The sequence below is a fragment of the Gavialis gangeticus genome, unplaced genomic scaffold (assembly GCF_001723915.1).
Source record: "Gavialis gangeticus isolate Ggan-Ray unplaced genomic scaffold, GavGan_comp1, whole genome shotgun sequence".
In the NCBI taxonomy this organism is placed as follows: domain Eukaryota; kingdom Metazoa; phylum Chordata; order Crocodylia; family Gavialidae; genus Gavialis; species Gavialis gangeticus.
The window spans coordinates 3,506,465-3,518,896 of record NW_017729023.1 but is presented as its reverse complement, the minus strand read 5'-3'; the positions used below and the strand labels follow the sequence as shown (position 1 = coordinate 3,518,896).

General features: G+C 44.3%; 1 protein-coding gene across 1 annotated transcript in view; it reads left to right on the top strand.

Annotated features, from left to right (window-relative positions):
• Positions 1–760: 760 nt before the first annotated feature.
• Positions 761–12,432, top strand: part of EPGN (epithelial mitogen) — a 16,024-nt gene continuing 4,352 nt past the window's right edge. The window contains exons 1-2 of the mRNA XM_019516742.1: positions 761–1,824; positions 2,358–2,447. Coding sequence (XP_019372287.1) covers positions 1,788–1,824; positions 2,358–2,447 — 127 coding nt within the window. The 5' untranslated portion in view covers positions 761–1,787. The remainder of the gene's footprint in view (positions 1,825–2,357; positions 2,448–12,432) is intronic.

The window sequence follows — 12,432 nt, the reverse complement described above, 5'->3', positions numbered from 1 at the left end:
TCTGTTTGTTGGGGGGGGGGAGGAGAGTCTGTTTTTTGTCCAAAAAATGCTGTGATGCTAATTAGCATTGTGGCAAATGTGCATATGCAGTATGTGCAATTTGTGGCACTGCAGATGGTTTTGCAGTCCCACAAACTGCATGTGTTCACTTGTGGGGATGTACCTGTTGTGGATATGGGTAGGATTAATTCTCCATTGTGTGTATGAAAAGCAAAATGCACTTTATCCAATAATCCTCCTGGACTGTAATGTCTTGTCAAGGTTACCCACTCATGTAGAAAACAACACCAACTATCCAAACAGTACACAAGTTGAAACCCCATAAAAGTATAGGTGTGCCACAAGTTATTCAAAAAGTCCTGCTCAATATAGTACAAACAAACAGAAGGAGGCAGTCTCCTTGCCAATAATTTCCAAGACTGTCTTTCCAGCCAGTACTCTGCCTCAAAAGAAGCACTCTTTGGCCTCCCGCCTGGGTCATGCTACTATGTTTTCTGGCTTTTCATTTCTTCCCACACCGACACAGATACCTCCAAAGTAGGCACATCTACATGTGCATTAATGTGCCATAGTTACTGTGTATTAAGTTTAGTAGCTGTAATAACAGGTACTAACTGAATGCACCATAACCAATGCTACTGAACAGTAGCACCAGTGGTACCTCTTTGGTAATGTGAATGTGCAGTGAACTAATTCTACTGGGCATTAGTGTATTAGCACGGCTTTTGCTGTGACACACTAATGTGCAGTAGAATTTGTCTACTGCACATTTAGCATCTCGTGTAGGTGCGCTCAGTGTCTCAGCCCTCATTTGTTTGGTTGGGTTCTAGGGAAGCCCTTTGACACACATGGCTCAGCCTCTGCCCAGGCCTTGCACAGGGCCACTGGCCCTGCCATTGTTTCAGCTATCACCAAGTAAAAAGATATTTAACTTAGCCCATTTAGTCATTTAGCCCAAATAAAAGTTGTCTACCATGCCCACCAGTCACAGTGAAGTCTGGTTTCCCATAGACCAGAGGGAGGTAGTTAGCCTGGTTAGTCTGAAGGCAGTCAGAAAACAGTGTAGATATGTACCTTTATAGACTAACTAAATGAGATATACATAGAGAGAAAGTACAAGCTTTCATGAACCTAAGTTCACTTCATCCCAAGCACACTTGCTATTACCCACCAGCCTGAATTAACATAACATCCCCTTTACTCTGGTATTGAATACCTCATAGTCTTTAAAATATTTCTTTTCACAGTATTACAGGCACAGTAAGGTTAAATGATATTCCCAGGGTCACAGAAGAAATCTATGATGCAATCAAAAGCTGGAGCTCTCTCTCCAAAATCCTGTGCCAATGCTTTAAACACTGACTCAGCCCTCCGCTCTAAAAGTAGTATAACAAGATGCAATTCACATAGGAAATATGTTTACAGCATGTGGATACATTCAGTTTCACCAACTTCTGCGTTTCTGCGTCTTATTTCTCTACTCTGACAAATCCTAAATTTCTCCAGAAAATAGCATCCTTGCATAAACAATCATGCCCACAGGTAACAGGAAGCAGGTACTTCAACATAAAGCTTATTCCCATTGTCAGACAATGGTTGTTTCCTAAATAAACATGTGGTTTCCCTGAGGCTCTAGGTCATTGCCAGTTGCACTTTTTTTTTCATTGGTAAGAACAGATGACGCTTCATGGTATATAAGTGCATAAAAGACACGGGAGCACAGATAAGCAGAACTACCTAGCTGCGTGATAGAAGAAAGGAAAAGGGTTGTTAAGCTGCTGCTAGCTATGGCATTTGGAGTGCTAATATATATTTTGCTAAAAGGTAGGTTTGTTGGGTGTTTGTTCTTGTTTCTCATGGATGTAAGATCATTTTGAATGATATATTTGTTCAAAAGTAGTATTTTGTAACAAGCAGTGAAAAAAATCCAAAAAAGCTTAAATTATTCCAAAGCAAAATTATTTTCAGCATGCTTTCTGACTTTGCTGATTTTTTAGAAGACATGCTTTAAATTTAGATTAATTAGGTTTTGTTTTGTTTTTAAAAAAGAATGGCTACCTATCAGTAAATAGACATGTTTTGTATATCACACTGCAAATATCCAGCTATGTCCAATACATGATGATTACAATAGGGTATATAAAAGGATGGATTGGCATTTTGCGAGTTTACAAGTAGTAAACAACAACTAAAGCTGTGGAAAAGGAGTTTAAGGAGGGAAAAACATGACAAAGAACTCTCATTATTTAAATTTAGTACATCTTAACAGCATTAAGCAGACTTGTTTGTACAGATAGCATAAGTCTTATGTGTAGATATGCTAAGTGTTAAAGTATGTATGTATTTGTATTATACAGCAACAGTGGCATTGAGTGAAGAGGCAGCTATTACCATTTCATCACTCACCACAGAACTGTGGAATAATTGGACAAAAAAGGATGCAGAAGGTATTTCTACTCTGCTCTGTATTGCATCAAATAATTATTTATAGACTGAAAAAATAGCCTTTTTTCTTAGTTTAGCTGGTTTCGTGTGGTTATCTTAATGTCATTCTGTCACTTAGCCAGCATCAAATGACAATGTTTATTGGAATATGAAAATGTATCTGCATTTAAAATACTTTTTGGACCAACACCTTATTTTACTTGCGACTCCAAACCCCTGCAGTGATATTAGCTTTCAGTTACTACTTTTCCACATCATAAGTGAACTGGTGACTGAAATGAAAGGCTCTTTAGTTCAAGATAAACAGTTTTTTGAAGGATTCTGTAACTCCCTAGGATAGATTCTGTGCCTTCTTGAAGGTTGTTTATGCCATTCCTAATCATTATTCAATTTCTAACTTGTACCATCTCTTTCCTAAATCTGAATCTGTAAGTACCTCAAGTGAGAAAGCAGATGATGTACTTATAATTTTAAATTAAGAACTCATCATTGCTGTTGCAAAGCTTCTTTATGTGTTCCAGTTTCACTTTTGATTAGCACAACCTCTGCCTTCTCTTAGTAGATGAGCTCTTTTCTTAACAAAGGTCAATTTAAAGAAGACCTTAAGAAGCTATTTATATGCCAAGTACAGAGCTTTGTGCTTCCCTTGAAAGTTCCCATCTTGGTCCTGCTTCAGGCTTTAGTGATATAATTACTTGTTTTTAGGAAATGAGATCTTGAACTCACAACTTTTCAGGCTTGTAAAGGAAGAATGGATTTTAAAATATGCAATTTTAAAATGTTATTTGTAATTTTAAAGTTTACATATATATTATAGTAATAGTAGGTCATCTAAGGTGTTTTTAAAGGGGTTTTCAGTCAGTCAGTAAGATTTTTTTTTCTCCTCCCATCATTCATAAAGAGTTAAAACACTGCTGCTGTTGACAAACCTTAGTCATTGTAACATGAGTGATGGGTGCATGCAAGTGTCAACATTATTGAAAAAGGATCATACTGTGTTTTTTCTACATGCAGTTCTTTCTTTTATCAGTGTAGGCATAAGCCATGATCTGGTGTAGTATGTTTCCCTATGACATGGTTGATCCCCTATATGTAGTTAACGAAAAATCACAGTCCTCTTATATGTCAGATGTCTATAGCAGTTGTGCTGCAATTCATTTAATTAGCTTTTCTCTTTGAAACACTGTCAGTGTTATTCACAGACAATTATATTATAGGGCCAGATTCTTACAAACAAGAGTTTTGTTTGCATGAACACACCCATGTGTATTCCTATGTCACTTCCATTTGTACCTGCTGCAGATGTGTATATACACAGGATACATGCACATTCAGTTAGATGTTTTCTCTCACAGCTGTAGGGATTGTACACATACATGGGAGCATACAGTTTCACAGAAGGTTTGCCATATACAAGAAAGCCTCTATTTCTTATAAGGTTTAACCCTTCAAAGGTTAGAATCAATATTTCAGGAAGGAAAGTACTTTAAGACTCTTAAGTGACACTGGCCACATTTATCCAGTCCATTTTTACAGGCTCCATTTCCAATAGATGGAAAAGCAATTGAATGCTGAACCAGGGAAGTTCATCACAAAAGTACATTGATAACAAACCCTTAGGAAACTATTTCCCAAGCAAATGGAATGTTGGAATTGGCAATTTACTCTGCAAAATTTACTAGGAGATGCTTTGTGAGAAATGGTGGTTATCTGGTCAAATCAGAGTTGAATCAGACCACATCTTTCAGGCATTCCTTAGCTCTGCCTCCAAGGCCCATGACTTCTCCAGCTGGGCCTCTGATTCCACCACCAGCTGCTGCAGAAGACATCCAGTTCTGGGCACCACACTTCAAGAAGGATGTCTAGACAGCAGGCTTTCCTGCCCAGAGCAGGGGGGGCTGGGCTCAATGATCTCACAAGGTCGCTTCCAGCCCTAAACTTCTGTTAGTCTGTGACAGTGTGGTCCTGCATCTGTCTCTGGTGGAGCTGGCACATCCACAAAGCCCCGACTGTGGGCGGCAGTGACCCTGAGGCTGTATCCCAGCTGCCAAGGGTGGCCTCTCCCCTGTGTGCAGCTGCAGCACCTGTGGAGCCATAAGACAAAAGTGGTTTGTGAGAGTTTGCAACATTTCTCAGATGAGATGTTCTGTACCAGAGGCCGTGTGCTGCCTGGCCTTAGATTGGAGATCAGGTATGAACAGGTGCCCAGGGACCATGGTAAGTCAGTCAGACAGGTCTGGCCCCAGGCAGTCACCTGCCAAGACCCTTGTCCTGGGACCAGTGGACCTCTGAATGCTGGCTGCAGACAGCCTACCTCCCTCATCCCATTCCCAGACTGAGACAGGCCAGGCTCCTAGCAGCACCTGCTGCCACAGCTTCAGACCCCACTCCCCCACTTCTGCTTTTGCAGGCCAGTCATGGTCCTGTGCTGCCACCCAGCCCATAGTGCCTGGTCTTGGCGGGTGTGAGGCTCCCAAAAAACTGGAATAAGGAGCAGCCCACACCCATGTCCTCCCCATTGGGGGCCTCTCTGGGGAGGCACCTCGGAGCCAGCCCCCTGGTGCACTGGTACTGTGTCCTGAGCATGCCTCTGCTGCACATCATGGGCAGTGCACAAGGAGCTGTTTGTGCAGATCAAGGGGAGCCTGACCCAATACATCCTGCTGCTGCTGATGGTCATGTTTCCCTGGGTGCACCTGTGCACCTGATATGGGACCCTGAACTACAACAGTGCAGGGGGCAAGTCTGGGTTTTCCTACAACCTCTGCTGCTGCCTTGAGGGCTAATGTGGCAATGCTACATGTCCCTGCCCCCCACAGCCAAAGAGGCTATCACCACCAACATTGTGTTCCTCAGCATGTGAGAGGCCTGTGCCCACTTAGCTGTGGGAGCACAGGTTGCTCAGTAAAGTTCTTCACTATCTCCTGCCTCCCTGTGTGCTCTCTGGAGGAAATCTGGGGCCAGGGGAGTGTGGGTGGGATGGGTAGGGATGGGGGGGCAGGAGCTGGGGTTAGGGCAGGGAGGGCCCTCCCCCCAGTGTGGGTCTTACCACGTGGCCAGGGCTGGTGTGGCTGCTCTGTCCTGGCTGTCGGTGATGGTGTGTGGCTCTGATCTATCCGATGGTGGGATGCACTCTGCAGACATCCGGCTTGGCCTGCCCTCAAGGAGGAGCTGGTACTGCTGGTGGTTGGTGGTGTCATGGCCAGCCCTGCCTTGTGGCTGGCTGTGGAGCTGAGGAGTTGGTGAGGCAGGTGCTGGCCAGGGCTCCCTGAGCTGCTGGTGGAGACTACAGCCAGGGAACTTGGCAGAACAGGGTGCTGGATGCCTGAGGGGCCCTCCTCCAGTGACATATTACTGAAAATGCGAGGCCAAGGCAGCGGCTCAGTCAGACTGCCCATGCTGCTATAGACAGCACAGCTGCAGACTGGGTCCCAAGGCGTAAGGTTGAGTGTCAGTTGCCACATAAAGGGCCTGGACTTACAGGCACTGCCAGGCCAATAATTGTGGTTGGTCACAGTGATCCAATGTTCTCCACAGTGATCCATGCCAGTTCTCTGGGCCCTCGTATGGCTGTCCATATTCTTCTGGGCCTGGTCAGCTGCCTGCAGCACCCAGCATAGAGGCACAGCACAGGACTGGCAATTGTACAGCAGAGGCAATGCCCCACAGCACCTGCAGGCACAGGACAGATTGCTGGGGGTGGGCTGTGGGCAGGTGGCACCAGCCCTCTGGCCAGAAGCTGCCTGCAGCTGTGCCTGTGGGGTAACAGACCTGGCCAGAGGCTGCATCAGCCTGCAGCACCCTGGTGGCCTAGGCAGTGCTGTCCTGGAAGCTGTTCAGCACTGTGGTGCCAGGCGGCAGTGCTGGGGTGCAGGCAGGCTGGCAAAGCTAGGCTGCAGCCTGCCCAGGGGAAACAGCCTGGAGCACCCTCAGGCTCCCTTCTGGTGTGGCCCAGGGCTTGCTACAGGCTTTAAAAGCCTGTAGCAACCCAGCCCTGGGGCAGGAGAGGCTCTTAGGCCAGAGCCCTGGGGCTAGCCTGAAGCCAACCCCTTAGTGGAAGGGCAGACCAGGGAGCAAACTTGCTCCTGAGTCATGTCTACATGTTCATTACCGTGCAGTAAGCAATCCTGCTTAAATTTGCTACCTGCATTTGCAGGCAGCAAATTTAGGGGGCATTAAGGAGTTTTACTGACTTTTTTCAGAGTGTGAATAAGGACAGACCTCTTCTCTTACTGGTGCTGGGGGAACATGAAAGGGACAGAGGTGATGCCAGCTTCTCAGTGAAACAATGATGGGTGAGTTAACTGCCCTCGTCCATGAACAGTCAGAGATGCTTGTTTGTTCACACACACACACAGCCTAACTCAGACAACACCCTGATGAGCTAACTGTTGTATTGAAAAGGAAGAGTCCTTTGATGTACTTACCAGCAATAGCATTCCAAGTTAGTTTAGCAGAAATGATGGATTCCTGAAAAATGTAATTTCAGCTAAGGACATTACAGTCTGAAGCTGATCTTGGGTGTTCTTAATTCATTTAAACAAATCTACCTCTTATGGCACTTGAAATGTTTCAGGATATTATATGAATATGAGTTTGTGAGTTGACATGTACTTTTAACCACAGGAGAGAATGTGATGCATGGTAACAGTTCAACAGAGGCACTTACTTTCTTTTATAGCAAATTTGTTGGGCTTTCTCACACTGCAAAATTTGCCAGTTTTGTCATGTTCATTACTCCAGTTATCATCCTTCTGATTTCTTGTTAGATCTTGCCAAATGTCTTTCTTTGTGTGATGCACATATGGATAAACATACAGTGCTTTACTGACTATTGTCTTTTTATATGATCTAAGGGGCATACTGATGTCTTCCTAAATCCAGATCCAAATAGAAAATATGATATTTAACTTAGCATAATAATCCTAGTATTGGATTAGAAAGTATTTTTCAGATGTTAAATTTATTTTAAATATTTGAAAATTAGGGACAAGTGCATTAGTGCTTTTAATATTTCCATCTTGATATAAAAACATGTTCTTGCATCCTTATTTAGACAAATCTTCTATTGGTGTGTGTGTGCACGTGCATGTGAACGAATGAGAAAGAGAGAGAAAATCTAATATTGGGCCCCTGAATTACAAGACTTTGTTTTTCAAGCTTTGTCTCAAAATATTTCCTATCCATGTTTTTATTCCTGTTTTAAATGTATTTAAAATAACAATAATAGGTGTGATGCATCAGTTTTGTACTTTTCAGTATATGGAAAGCAGTAGGTGCACTAATGTTTGACAGGTTTAGTATGATGATAGGAAAGTGGGATGGTGCCACCTCTTGGCCAATACTGATAATTTGAAAACTGGTTTAGATAAAGAGAACTGGAGATTTCAGGGTGGTTTATACATAGATTTGTAAATGTTAATAATCTGTTTTCTATGTATTTGAATTATTATAGGATCGTATGCCACAGTTTTAAGTGAAATACTGACAATAGTTACCCTGAGTCGTTTCTTTTGAGGGGAGGGAGAGGGGCAGAAGACAGCATATAAATCTAACAAATAAATACATACACACCAGTAGCACAGCTATCCTATGTGCCAAATATGAATGTAGTACATGCTGTCAAATAAGAAGAAATTTAAAATCAAAGGCCGAGCTTAACTGTTGTAACTCCCTGTCCTGAGAGAGCCTGAGAGAAGCAGTCTCTATGCACATCCTTCTATGCAGTCTAATTTGCCTAACTGCTGATTTTGTGGGTTGAGTTTGACTTAAGTACCCAGGGTTTGAATCTCAGTGATGGTCCTGACAAGGAGACAGCACAGGCATGAACTTCATGTGTGTCTGTTGCTGCACTGTGTTGTAGTTTCTCTGAATTAGTGTTTGAATGAAGAGTTGGAAGAAAACATGAATACATCATGGTTCCTTGTGCCTCTGGTTCCTCTGTTTACACAGCACATTGTCTTACAAAATGTTTTCCCCCATGGGTGGGTGATCCATGCCTCTTTTGAAAACCTGAATATATTCCCTCTATTTTTTCTCTTTTTTCTGTCCTCCACAGTCTGGCTTCTGTGCTGATGGTCTTTTCAGCCTGCAAGCCTGGAACCAGCTCATTCTGGATGGAGCCGATCAATATAATTCCTGAGTCAGCCCAAAAATTTGCTACAGGGTGACAAAAAGTGCCCCTGAGACCAGTGGCATAACTAGGGTGGGATGACTGGGGCTCTTGGCATGAATTTGGGGGATGGGGGGCTGCTGCTGCCATCTGCACAGTCATGCCAGCAGTGCAGTGGTAATGGGGAGTCACCACTGCCCCTGTCTCTCAAGCACCTGGGCGCATCACTATGCCACTGCCTGTGACCCAGAGCATGAGTACATTGTCTACACAAGACAGAGATTTTTGGCTGACTAGGGTGGAAGATTGGGCAACCTTATTTCCTGAGTGTGAATTGCAACACTCTGTTCCCCTGCTGCTGTCTTGCATGCTCAGTTGTCTCTGAGCTCCTGCTTCTGCTGAGCATGCTGAATTGTGGGGGCTGAGAAGAGGGGTGGGATGTAGAGTAACAAAGACGGCACGGTGGAGGGAAGACAGAATGCATGAGATGCTCATTGGGAATGATCCCATTTGTGTTGAGACAGTCCAACGTTAAACACACATGCCAGGCATCCTACTAAAAAGGGGGAAAAGGTGTTCATTTGCCCAGACTGATGGGATGCCTGGGACAGATGTTTAAAACACAACTGTCCTAGCAAAAACAAGGTGTGTGGTCATGCTAGCAGAGCAAAACCAAGTTGCAGAGTAGACTTTGTCATTGACAGCATCTAATGGTTTGGCTAGTCCCTGTCAGCCTGGGTTTGGTTTATAGGACATATCCCCCTCTAATCTCTAAAAAATGGGACAACATTTTCCTCAGGCTTAGGCCCACTGGCTTATGTTGTTACGTGAACACCAAACCCCTCCTCTCCCAGCCCTCTTCCTCACACCCCCAAAATGGATTCACTTTAAGATAAAGTATATTCCTTCTACCTCAGTAACGTTTCCTGCAAGAGAAGAATAAGCCACACATACATACCAAAGAATAAGATACTATATATATGAGCCTGCATATAAGTCTTTTCCCTAAAAGACTCCAAAGCTCTTTACAAACTTGAAGGCAGATTCGACCATCCTAACACAGATTAGTAGCTTGGACTTTGGTGGGACTGATCCCATAAGAAAAATACTGCTCACTGAGTAACTAGGACTGAATCTAGGCCTTTATATGTTCATTTTTAAACTGAAGATGTCTGTCTTTCATAAAACAGTAGCCATTTAATGTCACATAATAGCTTTCTGGAGCATTTAGAATAGGAAGGGAAAAGGAAGAATTCACAAAAGCATGGAGGGAGTTAGCCAGACTGAGAAGAATGACTTGAATTGGAATTTGGTCAGGAAATGTGGGTTAATAGTGTTATGCTTGAGAATTATGTCATGGGCTTACTGACCACAAGGGGTCAGGAGGACATTGCACTTACATCTCACCTATAGCCTCCAAGAATGCAGGCTGCAAAAGTATGGCACTTGTGCATTGACTCAGAACTTACTCAGACAGAAGATTACCGTTCATTGAAAAACCAGTACTATGTCTTAGTCACTCTGAAGCTGAATTGTTGTCTCTGTTTACGATGACACTTTTCTTGGGGTCATAACTGAAAGCCAGTGTATATATTTAGTTTAAAGTGCAGTCAGCCATGTAAAATCATAGAATCATACAAAATTAGGGTTGGAAGGGACCTCAGAAGGTCATCTATTCCACCCCCCTGTTCAAAACAGGATCATCCCTAACTAGATCATTCCAGCCAAGGCTATTTCTAGCCAAGTCAAAAAAACCTCCAAGAATGGAGATTCCACAACCTCTCTGGATAGTCTGTTCCAATGCTTTACTACCCTCCTAGTGAGAAAATTTTCCTAATATCTAACCTAAACTTCCCTTGCAAAACACATGTCTAAAACAATTCCCTGGAAATAACTCCACCCAATCAATGACTCCTGTAATCAGGAAGTGAATCCATTGCAATACCTATATATCTTTTGACTGCTAAGCCACTGAGCCTTCCCTTCCTTTGCTCTGCCCACATCCCAAGGCACAGGCCTATTAGCCTCTAGTTCTACCATTCTAATATTATACAAGCCTAAGTCTGCCTGTCTATCTGTCTGTAATGCTTTATTCACACTGGGTGCTGACGGAAACAGCCAATCAGAGTGCTCTAAGCATGGGGGAGCACCACCATGATTCCAAAGCCATGTCAAAGACCAGACTGAGGGTGGGGGAGGCAAGGCCAGTGCTGCTGGCCTGGGCTCCCCCACCCCGCTCCCTGCAAGAGGCAGAACAGTGGCAGCATGGGGCATTAAGTGGCAGCACTCCATCCCAGCCCCCTCTACCCCCAGTTATTCTTGATGGGCAATTGGCTAGTATCAATAGATAATGATCAAAAAATCCTTAAGAAGGGCCCTAAGATGTCATTCTTCCACTGTACTCAGCCTTGGTGAGGCCACAGCTGGAGTATTGCATCCAATTCTGGGCTCCACAATTTAGGAAGAACGTGGAGAAGCTTGAAAGAGTCCAGAGGAGAGCCAGGCACCTGATCAGAGGGCAAGAGAACAGGCCTTATGAAGAGAGGTTGCAAGCTATGGGACTCTTCAGCCTGAGAAACACAGGCTCAGGGGTGATATGGTGGCAGCGTATAAGTACATCAGGGGTATGCATCAGGACCTAGGGGAACACCTGCTCACCAGAGCACCCCAGGGGATGACAAGGTCCGACAGTCACAAACTCCTGCAACGCCATTAGACTGGACATAAGAAAAAATGTCTTTACTGTCCATGCCCCCCAAGGCCTGAAATAGACTCCCCCCAGAGGTGGTGCAAGCACCTACTCTGGACACTTTCAAGAAACATTTTGTTGGCTGTATTGCTGGGATCCTTTGACTATAGGTGACTTCATGCCCCTTGGACAGAGGGCTGGACCTGATGATCTTATTAGGTCCCTTCCAGCCCTAATGTCTATGAAATCTATGAAATCTAATTTGTGCAATTGCAGATTTTGAATTACCATTATTGGGAGCAAGCAGCTAGTCATTTGAGGCATCTTAATGCAGCAGCATACCTACAGCCCTGCTGGACTGAATGCACCTGATCTGTTTGTTCTTCAAAGTTAAGCAATTCTGATCATAACTTGTGTATGGATGAGAGATCACTGGAAAATATTGGTTGCCATTGGTGGAAGCTGAGGAGCTGTGGTTGAACATTTGCCAAATATTAGTCTGCAGAAACTGAGAAGAAAAGCTTTGTTTGCTTTACCACTGCAATGCACTGATAGATAGAAGTAAAAAAATGCAATAGCATTTTCTCTTTTCGATTAAAAACAATCCTACCAAGTTAGACTAGGATCATGGACTGAGAGATTGAACTATACGTCCCTGGGCTTGTTAAGATCCTAATGTCTTAACAGTGTTAAGCCTGAGCCTGAATTGATTCAATCTGAGCGGGTTAGTGTAACCTGGCCAGGCTGAACCTGTTTGTAATGGCACAGACATCCCCTCCGGACTGAAGAACACAGGCACATGCCTACAGTGACCCAGGCTAGAAGCCAGGGGCCCTCCCTCCCCCCCCTCCCAAAGTGCTGAGCTGAGGAGGGCATGGCCAGGCCCCAGCAGGACTCTCTGATTAGGGAGGGGTTTCCCCCCACTACCCCTTGCTGCTCCTGGCCAGCAAAACCAGCAGGGAGTTACACAGCATTTACTTGCACAGCAGGGGGTTACACAGTGTTTATCAGCCCATCAAGAAAACAAAAGCCTTTCTCATTAATTAAAGCTCTTCTTTTAGCTCCAAAAAGCCCTAAGTGGACACTGTCCTGCCTGCCTTACACAGACACCTCTCTGTATTAGCTAGCAAAGCATGTGCTGGCTCTGGTCCATGTTGTGGCAGAGGGGTGGGGGGGAATACCTGCT